This window comes from Thamnophis sirtalis, unplaced genomic scaffold, assembly GCF_051295495.1.
Source record: "Thamnophis sirtalis isolate CommonGarterSnake01/CBP01778 unplaced genomic scaffold, rThaSir2_p1.2 scaffold_11, whole genome shotgun sequence".
Lineage (NCBI taxonomy): Eukaryota > Metazoa > Chordata > Lepidosauria > Squamata > Natricidae > Thamnophis > Thamnophis sirtalis.
Genome location: NW_028261391.1, coordinates 57,144,476 through 57,161,881, shown reverse-complemented (window position 1 = coordinate 57,161,881; position 17,406 = coordinate 57,144,476). Strand labels below are relative to the sequence as shown.

General features: G+C 37.3%; 1 protein-coding gene across 1 annotated transcript in view; it reads right to left on the bottom strand.

The window, feature by feature from the left end:
• Nucleotides 1-17,406, bottom strand: part of ATRNL1 (attractin like 1) — a 507,336-nt gene that overhangs the window by 261,178 nt on the left and 228,752 nt on the right. The window contains exon 26 of the mRNA XM_087725861.1: nucleotides 7,397-7,475. Coding sequence (XP_087581987.1) covers nucleotides 7,397-7,475 — 79 coding nt within the window. The remainder of the gene's footprint in view (nucleotides 1-7,396; nucleotides 7,476-17,406) is intronic.

Below are 17,406 nucleotides of genomic sequence, written 5' to 3'. Positions count from 1 at the left end.
TTTCATTAAGAAGTCATCCATTTCCCCTTTATTCTTTTTAAAAACTGAACAATAGTGCCTAATTCAGGCATAAACAAAGTTGAAAAGGAACTGCAAGTTATCTAGAGCAAGGATAGTTCTTTTGAATAATGGAATAAGAATGTATATCAAGTCTGAAAAAGAACATTCCAGATAATAATCACCATTTAAGCCAGACAGATGGTCAGGTGGCTATAAAATGCTTTGCTAAACTTTTTACTAAGGGCATAAAATAGATTTTAATTTTATTCTCATCAAAAATAAAAGGAGGGTAAAGGAATAAAGCATGCCCTTACAACTTTTCATCAAACACAGGTCATGTACTGTATAAAATTGTTCCTCAAGCATATATTTTTCAATAACTAAAAAAGCTATGCAGAATGGTACAAGAGTATTTTTGTATGTATCTGCTTGAAATTCATATTACTCCATTATATTTGTTTTCCTTGTTTTACACATATATTACAGAATGTGTCTTCTCTATTGGTTTGCCATTAGGTCACTGTTGGCTAGTAGCATACTTTTTAAATTAAAAACATTAATAAAAGCATAGCTGCAATGATTGTAAATTAATTCTGTATATAACAACAGTACCAAGATCTGGGATCATACTTTTATGTTTTTCCACCTTTATTATAAAACTCTAACTAAATCAAAAATTATTTCAGAGAAAGTCCAAATATGTAGACAAATCACAATGTTTCATGTCATCTAAGCTTTAGCTGTTAACATTTTAAGCCTCTTTTAACCATAACACTAGAAGCTAGCAGAATAGGCTGAGTAATAGGAAGAGGTGGTTCAAGAATCACTGTTTCAAAGAACAGTTTTGGTTTGGAGGAGAAGGTTCAAAAAGCAAGAATAGATGGTGGAATCTACAGTTAAAGTGGGAGGAGTGAAAAAGATTTGGTGAGTAAGGGAGGTTTTGCAGCAAAGGAAGTGATGGAGGCTACACCCAACACAGATCCTGCCTCAGGAATTCCTGACACATTTATGCAGCCATTTCTAAGAGAGTGTAGTCAGTCAAGGCAAGATTCTTGTAAATAGGCATGCAACAACAAAGAAGCAATTCTGTTCATCGCACAGTGTTATTCTGGTTCCTTGTACCTTACAGATCTAAAATTACTTGGAAGAGAACAAGCTGAAATAGAGAAGATTAAAAGTATAACAGTAATATAATTCAATATAATTTCATTAATTCAATATAATTATATTAATAAGTTAAACAAGGGATGTCAAACGTGACGTATCGGAACTTTCTCCTCCCTTCGCTAAACCAGGTGTGGGTGTGGCCAGCACGTGACGCATCCGGCCCTGAGTTGTACTAGTCATTTTCTCTATTCCCACAGCACAGCTCTTTCCCTCTTTTGCCATCCAATGACACTAGCTACTGTCATTGTTGATTTTTTTTTACATGTACTGCTTCAAATTTCAAATTGAAAAAAGCGTTTCCTGAGCTACTTGATGTTAGGAGGCAAGCCAGTTTTTCATTGGTGACAATTTCCACCTCCCAGATCCCTGGTTCTTCTTCCTTGCAGCTGAAAAGCCACAATCAATGATCTCATGCTTGGCTATTGTGGTAGTATATTGATCAGTATTGGTCATTTTTGTTACCTTAACATGAAAAGGAAAGAATAGCAATGGGGAGACTGAAAGAAGCAGAATATTGATTTTGGCACATTTCCCTTGGTTATCCATGGAATCTCTGGTTGACTATAGTGAAAACAACAGGGCTGTTGAAAGCTAAAATATGAAGGTTGGGAAGAGATTAAAAGTGGAAACAGCAAGACTGAAGAAATACAGTGAAAAACTTCAACATTTTATAAATATTACTTTGTGCACGGGAGTGTTTCATATCCAATACCTGGGGAATTAGTGATGAACATCTAGCAATATGCCCAATAAATAGCTTTGCTAAATTGTTTGGCTGCCTATTTCCTTATGTTCATATAATTGTATAATTTTGTTCCTTATTTAAAATTGTAAGATAAATAATTATTCTTCTGGGGGAGAATATTGATATTAAGACAACTTAGGAAATGTAAGAATGTAAAATCAGAAATTATTCATAATTAATTACCAGTCTATATCAACAAGTTTCAAAATAATAATAGAAGCAGCCTTTCCTAAATAGAAATTGCCTGGGTATAATATTCAAGAAGAACCTTCAAATATGTAAACATACTGTTAAATAATATAGCAGTATATTAAATGCATCATAGAAAGTGTTTTAAATCCATTTCACCTTTAATTAAGCCTCTTCAAAGAAAAACATCCTAAAATGTTAGAATAAGAAGTCAATGTTTCCTTATAGAATAGTACTTTTAAATGTAATGAAATCTTGATCTAAAAGAAAATACTTTATATGAATGTTCAGGTCAACAGTCTGAAAACTACTTCAGTAGAAAATATTAAGCTCCAACCCTTTAGATGCAAGTAGCACTTCATAATTAAGTACTGACACATATGCAAAAAAAAATGCAAGGATTGCATTTTTCTTGATCAATATTATTATTTTTCCCAATAGATTCATGGAATGCCATATTCTAAAAAATAGATTTCTATAAACAGCATAGAAAATAAACAAAGGAAAAAATATTATTACAGGTCGGGCTGGAAACGTATCAATTATGTAACTAAAGTTGTCATTATCTTTGTATAATAAATCTCAGTTAACTATTTTCAAAACTTTTTATTTTTATGAGTCTCATATTTTTTCCCAGTGTGTTATTTGAGAAGATAAATTTCAATTGGGTTCTGGCAACTAAGCTGTGGTTTTATGGTTATTGTTATCTATTATTGTTATAAAATAAGAAATATATATAAAAGAAAAATCAAAGATTCTCCAAATAAAACTATTTATTGTTTTCTTTCACAGAAGAATTTTGAATCAACATTCTTAAGAAATGAACCAAAAACGCTATATTTTTTTAATCTGTCAACTGGATATATCTGCAGATCTGTAAATTGTATGAAGAACACCAATTACCATTAGTCTCACATAGTTACAGTCATATTATCTTGCCAGAAACATATATTAAATATGCAGAACACAGACTCCATATAACAATACATTGCTGCCAGCTACGATTATGGCTACACACATTTATAGATGCTATTTTCTGGTTATCATAATACCAGCCATTCAAAATCAAAGGCACCTTCAGTTGAGATTTAACAAAAACCCATCTTATAAAAACAACTCTAATTGCAGGAGAGGAGCATATTAAACATTTTCAGCAATGTAGTCAAAATAATAAAACAGAAAACTGTCCAATAATATCAAAGGAAAAAACATCTATCAGGAACCATCATCTAAAAACTCTCAATTTCTCATTTTTTAATTTTCTCTAAAAGGTCAGATGTTAAATGCCCACTAAAAAAACTTTATTGCCTCCAGTAGCACATGGCAAGGGATATAATCCATCTATGTCAATTGGTTTGGCTCTTAGCTTTAGCTCAGCATTCAGTCAACATGTCTTAAATAGTGCATAGCCACATGGTTCACCCACTTTTGAAACTCGTCTATGTTTCCCAACATATTACTCCAACAAGTAGCACACTAGTTTTATCAAGGTTCTAAAAATGCAAGTAGATTGCAAGGGTTTTTTTTTTAATTTCCTTTAAAAGGTAAAAAAAAAATGGCAATGCTGAATTGTCCATTAGAGTATAATAGGTGTTCAGTTTTCAGAACCAAACAGTGAAACATGTTAAATAATAATTAAAATTGCAATACCGTCTCTTAAAATCAGGGTCAATTATTTTGCAGTAAATATCTATAAAAGTCAGAGCATTAATGTAAAATAGAAGGTGCCAAATATTTATTTGGTAAATTTAATACATACAACAAAGTTTGACCATAAAAAATTACTTTACCCTGTCTTTTCCTTCTAGCCATTTTTGTCTAATGTTGTCACTAATATTGTGTTATATTGAAATGAACGGTTTCTGCAATAAATTATTTTTAAAATGTGTATATGATTTAAAATTATATAAATATAAATTTTTCAAAAATAGTGAGTAGATATTAGTGTTTGTACTGTTGAGGAACAAAATTCACAATTTCCATTAATTAAAAACAATCTATTCTTTCCAGTATATAAGTATGCTTGATTTATCAAAAATCAAGCAGAAAGCAAAAAAGCAACCAAAAAGACCTTACCTCAACTTTTTACTTTTTCAATATATTGAATTTATCATTATGAAAAATGTGAATCTTGTGTCTCTGCAATACTGAATAACAACACATACAATTTTCAATTTTACAATAGTAAACACTCGGTTTCTGGATATCTGCCTACTTATTGCATGCAAATAAAGGGCATGCAATAAAATGAAGAGTTTGGATCTGAAAATTCTCTGAATCAGATTCAGGAAAAAATACTTTTTGTGAAGCAAGAAGACTGCCTGCTGTAGCACTTGTCTTTAAACTAAAATGAACCATTTATTAACCTGTTTCCTATTATATAACACATTTCTGATATATATGTCTAGGCAGCCCAATCCCAGCTACATTATCCTTGCTTTTAACAGTATGTATCTCCATATGTATATGAACCATATTTTTTACATGTTAGACTTAATATGCCTGCTGGATTGACGCGAATATTTTCAAATTCATTTTTGCCCACTTTTTCTCATTTAATAATTCTCTTCATTTATTCTATTATAAATTAGTACAAGTATATCTTGGAGTTTTTATACTGTAGTGGTGTAGAACTGATGGAGGACTAAACAGACTCCATGGATTATTATTTTCTCCACAACTATTGCTTAGTCTTTTACATACAATAAATAGCAATGTTGAATGGTTCTTTTATATAATATAGCTATACACTAATTAGGGTTAACTAAAATTTCAATTAAGTTTATTATCATATCAGAACTATATAAATTTTAAGCAAGACAATAAAGTCAGATTATTTGTATTTAAAATATTTGGGCACCCATGTTAAAACTCTTCAGGCTCAGGAGTTACAAACCTTAGTAATGGTACAAGTAGTAGTATTAAACTGAGTAACCACAGTTATTATTGAGTCCTTTTCCAAAAGATGTACCATTAAATAGAAATGTTTGTGTGTGTATGTTCTTGCTAGATATACTGACAGATAATAACCACGTATAGCAACCAAAGTTACATCTTGAAGCTGAAGTGTTTCCAAAGATCGCACAAGAGTAATAGTTTCATAAATTATGTGTACATAATCTGTCCAAAGGTTGGGATGGGGATTGTTCATAAACTTGTAACTAGTTTGCTTTAAGTTTAACATATGATTACCAGGTATCAGAAGAAAACAATATTGTCTTGTCCACCAATCAGCTTGCAGGTTATCTTCCACTTGAATCTTTGAGAAGGCTGAATCCCTGAATGAGTAAGCTTTTAAAGCATCAACTTTTATAGTGTAATATTTGTTCAAAGTTTATTAAGCAGTGCTAGACCTTGATGGTACATCAATGTATATCATTTGTGAATCAATTATCTTGAGATTAAATATTTTCTTCAAGAATCCAAAATACTATTAATTTCTCTCTATTAAGATTATAAATAGGCCTAGTTAAAGTAATTAAGATAATGGCTAAATTACATTAGCACCATTACCCTTCTACAGTAATTACACATTACCAGAAATATTACAAAAAGGGTATAGAATATATTAATTTAAAGATACGTCTCTTCAAAGGCATAAAAATAGATAAATCATAAAGTAAAACATTTTTGTAGTCTATTATAATTAATTATTAGCACAATTTTATTCTGATTATATGTAACTGGTGCTAAATGCTTTAAAAGTATCTATCAACACTTAAAGTGTTTTCCTACTGCACCCGGTCGAAGAAATAAATATTTTGTATCTTCTATTACCCGTCACCACAAAAAGTGTAACCCATTCCTTGTGAGAATCGTCATTCTTTTCTTAGCTTACCTTCTTTCTGAAAGTAGTTGTTTTGTCAGAAAGTCCAAAAAAGGAATACAGGTAGTCCTCAATTTGCGACTGATTGCTTATGACCTCAATCCAAATTTTCAAATATCAGGCCCCATTCATAGTCACATAACCAAAGTTTGAGTGCCCAGCAACACAATGGCATTGTGGCCATTTTCAGCATCCCACATTTTATAACAGTTTTGATGGCAAAACCATTCTCACAGCAAACCTCTTGTTCATTTTATAACCACTGTAGTCACTTAACCTATACCACACAACAAAAAAGTCATAAAATCAGGTCAGTCACGATTGACCTTTTTTATAACCATCAGGACATAGAACTGCAATGGAGAGGCTCCATTATGGCCATATGTTGAGGACTACCTGTAGCTCTCTATGAAGAAAAGTTTTGTTTAGAGAATTAACTTCACAATGAAAAAAATAGAATTGTAAAGACTAGAATGGGACAACTGACACAATGAAGAATGTCAGATAAATAAAAATTTAGAAAAATTAAAAATGTGATTACCGTCATAAAAAGATATGCATATAACTTTAATATCCGAACAAGTCTGTTGTGTGATGGGATGAGCTCCCATCATTTGCTCTAGCTCCTGCCCACTAGCAGTTTGAAAGTAAGCTAACTTGAGAAGATAAATATGTACCATTTCAATGGGCATATTAATGTAGACATGGAAGGAAGTCCAATCGGACACACACACACACGGGCACTGGTGATGATGTCACTGGTTAATCCTTTGAAACTGTGTGATGTGATCACCTTTATTACCTGGTTCATTCCACCTTGGTGGGAGTTGGAAGGAATTATATACTTCATGTGTGATTTTGAATCTTCTGCAATATCTAAAGTGTATGATGAATTAATAATCTCTGACAAGTTTTCTGTTTTCATGAAATGTTGTTAAGGGCAGGGATAAATTCAAAGGGGATGATGAGACAGAGGTGAGTCCATTGAACCCAGTCTCATTCTACTTATATGAAAAGAGAATACAGTATATACAAAAATCTACAGCTACACAAAAGCTTAAACTCAAACAGTTATTTTAACAAGGGAATTTCAAATTCCATCACGACATATTTAATAAATCATACATTTGAAATAAACCCAGACTAAAAGTAAAAAAAAACCAAGTGGTTCTATATCCTTAAAGTGTCTAAGATCTTTTTTAAAAAGCATTTCAAATTAGCAGATATTTGTCAACTGAGAAATGGCTGGGCACAATTTAAAATGAACAATTCAAAATTAGGAATGATATTTTTAAAGAGTCTAGCATACATCAAACTAACTATATTTCTATATGCAAAGAAAATGTGATGTTCTGCTGTTTTTTAAAAAAATCTTCCACAGGAAAGAAATTTCACAAGCATGAGAAGCAGATTGCCTGTTTAGAATTCTCTGAGTAAAGGAGAAAAAAAAGTAAAAATAATATTCATACCTCTCTCCGTCGAGAAGCCCAACAGGTTTGCTTGATTTTCCAGACCACAGCAGCAACCAGTAGCAGTGACAAGAAACAACTGCAATTGTAACACATCAAAAAATAATTTAGAGTTGAGAATGTTTTACACAACATGTAAATTTGACTTCATAGTTTGGAAAAGATAATTTTAAGAACACCAAACAAAAATAATAAACATATGCCAGCTACTCAGTATTACATAATCAGAATTTCCTGAAGTATTGTGATGAATGAAAACAACTGTTATTTGCATTTGTTTATTGGAAGGCTTTCTGCTAATCATTTTACTTACTAAGCCAGAAGTAAAACAAATAAAAATCTAAGTAAAATTGCAATAAAATTAAAACAGCAGACTATAATATTCAGTGTGTCTAAATTGTATTATTCTCCTAATAATTCTTTTTTTAAAATCCACAATGTGATAGATTAAAAATAGGTGAAGAACACTAAAATTATAATAACGTGAATGCCAAATAAGTTTCTTTAGTTTCTTTAATTTCACAATTATCTGATTGGATGGGGGGTGGGGAAATTCAAATATGTCAATGGGGAACTTAGCATACTACCTTCTATGAAAAACTCTGAATTTCAGACTAGTATTGCTATACCTAGTGGTGTAAAAAAGAATACAACAACTTACAGCAACAACCGGGAGCAGACATTCATCATTTAGAGTGTTATCTCTTTCAGAAAAGTCTATAGGTCCTATATAAAATTAGCTAGATAGCTAAACTATCTCCACTCCAATTATCCACCAACTTCCAATGGTTATCTAACAAGTCAAGCTTTTCTAGGCAGAGCAGGAAGAAGGTTTTGCTTAGCTCTAATGTACACGACAGTTTAACAACTCATGAATTAGACCAGAGTTGTTAAACTGTTCTGTACATTAGAGCTGAACAAAAAATTTTATGCTCTGTCTATAAAAGCTTGACTTCTTTAGGCACAATAGGAAAGAATGCCCAGAGTCCATTTATCTGGGATCAATATTTGTATCCATGGAGCCCTGACAAATTCACACGCTAGGCTGTACAGACTGTCTAGTCAGGGAAAATTTGAGATTATATCTTTTAGCTTTATATCTATTTCTACGAACACACCTTTAGTATAGGAAGAAAACAACTAATTAAAATCAGCAATGAAAATGTCAACAAAAACCAAACAGAACTTGCTTCAAGTAGCACACATATCTACAGCCCTCAAAAAATAGGTTCACAATTTTCTGCTTCAATGTCATGCTTGCACAAAGCCAGTAGTTGCCTGAGACTTAAGCATGTAATGCTATTGATTTTTTATACATATTTTGATTTATGGATTATTCCCTATTTTTAAATGTATGCTCATGTAGATGAAACACTGAGAACAAATCTATATTATATCAGCCCAATTCTAACACAAGTCTGGCTAGTAAATTTAGGATTCCAACTAATACCTGTTAATTAGGTAAGGGATACTGTTATTTAATATTGTTTTAATTAACTATATACCCCATTAGCAATATTAAAACAAAGAGGAAATGGAAAGAAAAAACCCAATAATCTCTAACTCATACTTTCACTATCATCCACACTCAAGGGGATACCCATCAAGCTATTTCTCTTTATATTGTCAGTTCTCTGAGTAATGCAGCCAGGAGCAAATTTTCTAACCTTTTATTATCAAGAAGTATTATCCAGCTCAAAGGGAATTCTTTATATTGAATTTTTCTTCTATATTTGTCCCTTACATTCCCAAACTACTGTATTCCTTAAGGGTTTTAATTTAAACTTAATTAAATTGTATTATTTAGGGCAGATTTCCAAGTTTATGATATCAAGATATTGTGAATGGTGAGCCCTACTATATAGGTTAGAGTTATGGTGCTGCAACTTTCAAAACCCGTATTCCTGGAATAGTATCATTTTAAATAATAGGCTAAAAGTAGAGTATCACATCCCCATATCCCCTTATTCAAAATGTCGACTATAGAATCTTTCAGTCATTGCGTTTTAACTAAAAATTGCATATGTGGCTTAAGGTTTTTTGTTTCTTTTTTCATTTTTTTCCCTATACTGTATTAATTAAGGAGGAAAAAGTGCAATTCTGAAACCTTGTTATATAAATGTGGCTTGGTCAAAACCTATACTAGAAAAATGAGATTTCACATTAAGGATCTTTTCATTACTCCATAAATTGTTTATCCAATATGCTTGACAAATTCAAATTAATATTACTTTCTAAATAATTTATTCTCTTCTCATCTTAGCATCCAATATATCTACGATGTACAGGGCGGGGCATAACCTTTTCCTAGGGGGTCACAGCAACACTTGTAATAACAACACAAATAATTCATACACCATTCGAAAGCCCATCAAAAACTGAGTTTATTGACACGATTTAATAGTCAGTATGACCACCATTAGCCCTTCGAACAGCATTCAAACGAGGTGGATAAGAACACAACAAATCTTCAAACAGTTCCGTTCGATTTTCCAGATTTTTCAACACAGTTTCCAAATTCATTCTCAAAGTTTCAACCGAAACAAATTTAACATTTAATAGCTCATTCAATTCAGTTTTTTATGGGCTTTAAAATGAGGTGTCGCGGAAGTTGTAAACTGCTGTCGATCTTGCTGTGACCCCCTAGGAAAAGGTTATGCCCCGCCCTCTGGAAAATCTGGAAAATCGAACGGAACTGTTTGAAGATTTGTTGTGTTCTTATCCACCTCGTTTGAATGCTGTTCGAAGGGCTAATGGTGGTCATACTGACTATTAAATCGTGTCAATAAACTCAGTTTTTGATGGGCTTTCGAATGGTGTATGAATTATTTGTGTTGTTATTACAAGTGTTGCTGTGACCCCCTAGGAAAAGGTTATGCCCCGCCCTGTAACACGCTGTATAAATTTAATTTCTTTAACTATTAAAAACATGAATTAGTCATATCAAATCTGTATTAAAATAATTCTGGTTTAAATAATAAGTATCAGTGTGCTCCCAAGAGTGATAATTTTATTTCCATTGAATAAATCTGAAATAAATAACTGGTTGAACTAACATTAGAAAAAGTATAATTTCTCAGAACTTCTGCTGAGATCAGTAAAAAAGGTCATGCAATATGGTGACTTCTAAAACAGTGGTATAAAACTCACGTCGTCACATCGTCACATGATGTATCATGACTTTTCCTCCCTTTGCTAAACCAGGGTGGGCATGGCCAGTGCGTGGCACATCTGGCCCGCAGGCTGCAAGTTTGACACTCCTGCTCTAAAACATGATAACAGTAATTTGTATGGTTTCTCTTCCACTCCATTAATAAATCTAATGGTTTCAAATTTTAATAATTAAATGTTTGGTGTATTAAGGCATCAGGCTAGAAACCAGAAGATCGTGGATTTTACTCCCACTTTCACTATGAAGCCAGTTGGCAGACCTTGGACCAGACACTTTCTCTCAGCCCTAGGAAGGAGACAACGGCAAACCACTTCTGAAGAACTTGAACAGGAACTTGTCTCCAAGACTAGGACATAACTGAATAGAAGGGGTGTGTGTGTGTCATATAAATCAGACCCTTGCAATTTTGTACAATTAAATCAGTTCATCATACTGAGGTATGGGAATTACAGCAAAATATTATACCAAAAGAATGAGCTTGCTTGCTTTTGTATAACTTTTGAAATTTGGATTTCATTTTGATGAACGCTATCAAAATTTAAAATTAAACATTTATCAAAATCAAGAGAAAAAAAGAAAGGGTTCTTCTCATACAAGAACATGTCTCAAATCAGCTGCTCTTAAACACCTCTTAAGTTGCTGCAACTTGCAAAACAACAGCAGGCTATGAACCAATGGTGGGTTACAAATCCCGTTCCAACCGGTACAATTGGAACGGGGCCGGTGTCATCCTCATGGACGCGCACAGCGCACCCGCACACATATGCTGCACGTGCATGCATTCTAGCATCTCCACAACACTCCGCGATGCTCCAGCTGCTCCACGGAGCGTCATGTAGGCATTGTACACGCCATGCGCCTGCGTGGAAGGGCAGAAGACTTTAAACACTGGTAAGGAGTGCAGGCGGGCAGGTGGGCCGTCTGGAGCACCATACTGGAACAGTATCCGGTGCTCCGGGCTGGCTCCAGTACGCCTGTACCAGGGCGTACTGCCTGCAACCCACCACTGCTATGAACCATCTGAGACTCTTTTCTGGGACAACTGCACTGAGAACACAACACAACACAACACAAGCTTTCCTTCTATCCTTGGTATCTGCAATTTCTTCTTCCATGTAAACGTCTCCCTTTTTCTTTCGTAATTTCCTGTGCAGAGTGAGAATGAGATCATAGACACCTCACCTTATGTTTACTTGGAAAACCAAACATAATTTGTATATAAGCAAAAGAAACACAGAGGCTTCCTAAATGATCATGGAACCATTGAACTCTTTTCCATTTGTATACATTGACTTTAACTGGTAATCATGGTTATCCATTAGTAAGTGCAACCTGATACCTGTCTACCAGGTATGATGTGGTTTAGTAACCCATACTTTGAAAATTACTGTCTCTTCATTTAGTAAGCCTTAAACACAGCAAATATATTAGCATTTGGTAAATGAGCATATTATGAATTTTTGTTCTTTTTAATATCTGTAACAGGGATGCAAATGTGTAGCTCAAAGGTCACATACATTTTAATGATATTTTTTCATGACCTTTTTGAGAAATCCATTGCATCCTTTAAAAATCCAATCTATTTTTTAAAGTCGCATTCCTCCAAAAGGGTTTTAGACTTATCGTTTTTGGACTACAGCTCAATGTAGTTTCCATATAATTTTCAATAGCTTTCACTGACTCTTTTTGAAATAAATAAAGAACAGTTTGACTTCCTGATCAGGTGTGATGCTGCAACTTATTTTATTTCTTTATTTATTTATTTGTCTTGTATGCCGTCCACTCCCGAAGGACTCCGGGTGGCTCACAATAGACAAGAGAAGGGGAAATAAATAGACAAAGACAACACTTTAAAAAAACGCAACATTCACAGTTTCCGTGGGGCTGGATGTTTCACAAGCCCCCCGGCCTGCTGGAGCAGCCAGGACTTGGTGGCTTTGCGGAAGGCCGGGAGGGTAGTAAGGGTCCGGATCTCCACGGGGAGGTCATTCCAGAGGGCTGGAGCTGCAACAGAGAAGGCTCTCCCCCGGGGAGTCGCCAGCCGACATTGGCTGGCGGATGGAATCCAAAGGAGACCTAACCTGTGAGATCTAATCGGTCTATGGGAGGTAATCGGCAGGAGGCGATCTCTCAGGTACCCAGGTCCAATGCCATGTAGGGCTTTATAGGTAGCGACCAGCACCTTGAAGCGGATCCGGAGACTAATGGGTAGCCAGTGCAGCTCGCGGAGGATAGGTGTGACGTGGGTGTACCTAGGTGCACCCACAATCGCTCACGCGGCTGCGTTCTGGACTAACTGAAGTCTTCGAACACTCTTCAAGGGCAGCCCCATGTAGAGCGCGTTACAATAATCCAGTCTTGAGGTCACAAGGGCGTGAGTGACTGTCTGAAGGGCCTCCCGATCCAGGTAGGGTCGCAATTGGTGCACCAGGCGAACCTGGGCAAAGGTCCCCCTGGTCACAGCCGACAAATGGTGTTCTAAAGTCAGCTGAGGATCCAGGAGGACTCCCAAATTGCGAACCCTCTCTGAGGGGCGTATAATTTCACACACCCCCAGCCTGAGAGATGGAATAATTGGCCAATCTTTGGGAGGGAACATCAGAAGCGACTCGGTCTTGTCTGGATTGAGTGCCAACTTGTTTGCTCCCATCCAGACCCTAACAGCCTCCAGGCACATCACTTCTACTGCTTCGCTGAGTTGGCACGGGGCAGACAGATACAACTGCGTATCGTCTGCGTATTGATGGTACTTAATCCCATGCCGGCGTATGATCTCACCCAGCGGCTTCATGTAGATGTTAAATAGGAGGGGGGACAGGACCAAACCCTGCGGCACCCCGTAGTTGAGGGGCCTTGGGGTCGATCTCTGCCCTCCGACCAACACCAACTGCAACCTGTCTGAAAGGTAGGAGGAGAACCATCGAAGGTCAGTGCCTCCCACTCCCACCTCTCGCAACCGTCGCAGAAGGATACCATGGTCGATGGTATCGAAGGCCGCTGAGAGGTCAAGGAGCACAAGGATAGAGGGGTAACCCCTATCCCTGGCTCACCAGAGATCATCAGTCAGCGTGACCAAAGCAGTTTCCATGCTGTAACTAGGCCTGAAACCCGACTGAAAGGAGTCTAGGTAATCGGTTTCATCCAAGGACCATCGGAGTTGAGAGGCCACCAATTTCTCAACAACCTTCCTAACAAAGGGCAGGTTGGAGACTGGACGATAGTTGCTCAAAATGGCTGGGTCCAGAGACGGTTTCTTTAGGAGGGGTCTCACGACAGCATCCTTTAGGAGGGGCGGGAAGATTCCCTCCCGGAGAGAGGTGTTAACTATTGTCCGGATTCAGCCGCGTGTCACCTCCCTGCTGGTCGAGACCAGCCAGGAGGGACATGGGTCCAGTATACAAGTGGAGGCACTCACCGCTCCCATGGCCTTGTCCACTTCCTCAGTAGAAGCAAGTTGAAACTCAATCCATAAAGTATGCTCAAGACCTTCCCCCGGTACCTCGGCTGGTACCATGCAATTGGAGTCCAGCTCTGTCCGAATCCGAGCGACTTTATCCGTTAAATACTGAACAAATTCCTCAGCTCTTCCTTGTAAAGGGTCATCCACATCCCTCCCTTTCAAGAGGGAGCGGGTTATTCTAAACAAGGCGGCTGGGCGCGATTCAGCGGATGCAATAAGGGCGGCAAAATGAGAACATTTCGCCACCTGTATTGCCACGAGATAGGCTCTGATAAAGGCTCTCATCAGTGCTCGGTCTGACTCAGATTTACTGGCCCTCCAGCGGCACTCTAGGTGTCTCTTTTGGCGCTTCATCTCCCAGAGTTCCTCGGTAAACCAAGGAGCCCTCCTGGATCCGCTGCCTCAGAGAGGTCGCAAAGGCGCAATCTGGTTTAGAGCCCCCGCCGCCACGGTATTCCAAGCAGCGACTAAGGACTCCACCGGATTGTGGATGATAGTGTCAGGTATTTCTCCAAGTGCCGTCTGAAATCCCATAGGGTCCATCAGGCGCCTGGGGCGGAACCACCTAATCGGTTCCCCCTCCCTACAGTGGGGGATTGGTTTCCGAAAGTCAAATCTCAGTAGGAAGTGATCAGACCATGACAAGGGCAAGGTTTTAATGCCCTTCAACTCTAGATCACATCTCCACTGCTCCGAAAGGAATACGAGGTCAAGCGTGTGACCAGCTGAATGAGTCGAACCCCGAATTACTTGGGTCAAGTCCATGGCTGCCATGGAAGTCATGAAGTCCTGCGCCCCGTCAGAGCGTTCACCAAGTGTAGGCAGGTTGAAATCCTCCAGAACCATAAGCCTGGGGAACTCTACCGCCAACTTGGCTACTGACTTGAGGAGCGAGGGGAGGGCTGTTGCAACGCTGTTGGGAGGTAGGTACGTTAGCAACAAACCCACTTGACCACCAAGGTCCAACTTCATCAACAGGGACTCACACCCGACAAGCTCCGGAGCAGGGATCCTACGAGGAACTAAAGACCTTCGGACGATGACAGCCACTCCTTTCCTGGGGTCGTGGCTGATGAAGCACCTGAAATCCTACTGGGCACATTTCAGTGAGGGGGACTCCTCCATCCGGGCCCAGCCAGGTTTCAGTAATACATGCCAGGTCTGCCCCCTCGTCTAAAATTAGGTTCCGGACAAGGGGAGTTTTGTGAACCACAGACCTGGCATTTAGCAACAACAGCCTGAGACCAGGGCCTGACAGTTCTCGCCATCTGGCCCTGGAGTGGAACTAGCAGGGCCGGAAGGAGGGATCTCTGTGATGTAGCGAACCCTCCTTCCCCGGTAATGGCTAGCCCTGAAGTTCCCGTAATACCTGCCCCTCCCCATAGTGACTGTAATGCTCTGGCCCACCCCTGCAACCGTAGACCCCATAATCCCTCCCACAGCCTCCGCACCATCCAGCAGGCGATTTTTATCACTCATTCTGGGACGGGAGGTAGGCCTGGGCCCCCTACCACTTCTGCAATAGCACTCAGGCTGTACTCTCAATCCTCTCATACACACACAGCCACTCATCCATGCATTCCCCACGTATGTTAATTAAACATAAAAAATACAACAATATGAGGTTAAAAAGGTGGGTACAAACATCAGCCAGGCATACCATTCACACTACATTCCTAAAATGTGCGGAGCACTGCGCAAGTACGGTTAAAATAGTCAATAGTGAGAAGGGAGGAGGGAGAGCTGCTCCGCCCCTCTTCCTTCCCCAGGTCCTGAAAAGCGCCCAGAGTCAAGGTCCAAAGGAAAGCCGTGATGGGTGGGCGATTGTCGAATAGAGGGCAGATGGAGTGGATGACGATTGTAAAATAGAGGGCAGATGGAATGATGTTCCTGATGTCCCTGGAATGCCAAATTAGAACAGGAGGCAGTCCAAACAAACTTCAAATTTGTTTTTCATATTTCTGATATGCAACAATTTATCAAGTTAAACGATTATAAGCAATGCCAGTGGGAATATTAGTATCATGATTATGATGAAAAGTTTGATGTATTGTGGTAGATGAAGAAGAAGAATATGTATATGTGGAATGAGAGCCAGATCACGTACTTTAATGAAGTAATACATTTTATTTGCAAGCTGCGTATCTGAAGATGTTTATAGTCTTAACTTCCATTGAAGTAAGTGATGAAATACCAATTGATTACAGAGACAGAGTGCATAGAGTGTTTCTCAGCATGAGAAATATCCCGAATAGGATATTTATGCTTCAGTGTACAAAACAACAACAAACCATCTAGCTATCCTAATTATAACCATATTAACTTTTTTTTAAACAATTTTCATTTCCATATAAAATGGGACAATGCTCAAATACAAGCCTCTTTTCTTTTTCTCTCCCCCCCTTTCCGCCCTATATACATTCAAAGCATTTCCTAGTGTACTGCATGGCCGCAAATTTTGTTCAGCTATGCTAATAGGGACAACCAAGATATATGATAGAACCCCTTCTATTATTACTATGTTGTATTGGCAGATAACTGAGGTTGAAGATTATTACTCAAGGTTATAATGAATTATATCTTCTATAAATTACTTGCCCATTGTAACTTAATTAATGTAGCTATTTTAAATATTACTTTATACTACTGGACTGTTTGCTTGAATGTGAAACGTATCTCTGGATCTTCTCCAGGCTTTGAAGGCTTGGCACAGTTGCTTCAAGGCTACTCTCTTCTACCTATTTTATGCTACAGATAGCATAAAAAACATATTTATAAGAAGCAAAAGGCTTTCATAGTTCTGCTTTGTATATTCCAAGTCCCAGGAATGTATTTCAGGAAGGATTGTTATGAATTTGTAAAGATCAGATGAGACAAAATGTTAAACAAAATCCAAATGTCTTTGTAAGGAATTATATGTTTTCTCTTATTTATAAATGGTTAATTCTAGAGAAAAATTAATATTAATTTTGTAACAATATGTAAGGTAGACTTCAAACTGTTCTGTTTTGTTCTACTCTACTCTATTCTACTGAACTCAACTCTATTCTATTCAAATTTAAAATATTATACCTTCACTGCAAATATCCAGATGACCACTATGTGTCAGCAAAAAACATAAAGAAAAATCTAACTCATAACTCTGTATGCTGCACATACAGTTGTCTGTATTTTCTCAGTCAAGGTATGCCAGATCTAGACGTAGGTAGTACTCATTTTAGAGCATAAAAATGATGTTCAAATCATAAGTCCCTATTTTGTTTTTGAAAGCATGAAACTGGGGAAAGTGGTACTTCTCAAATAGCTTCTTGTGTGATATGTGAGTATTGAATATCTTTAGATTGCTTAAAATTGCTTAAATGCTCACTTTCAATTGAT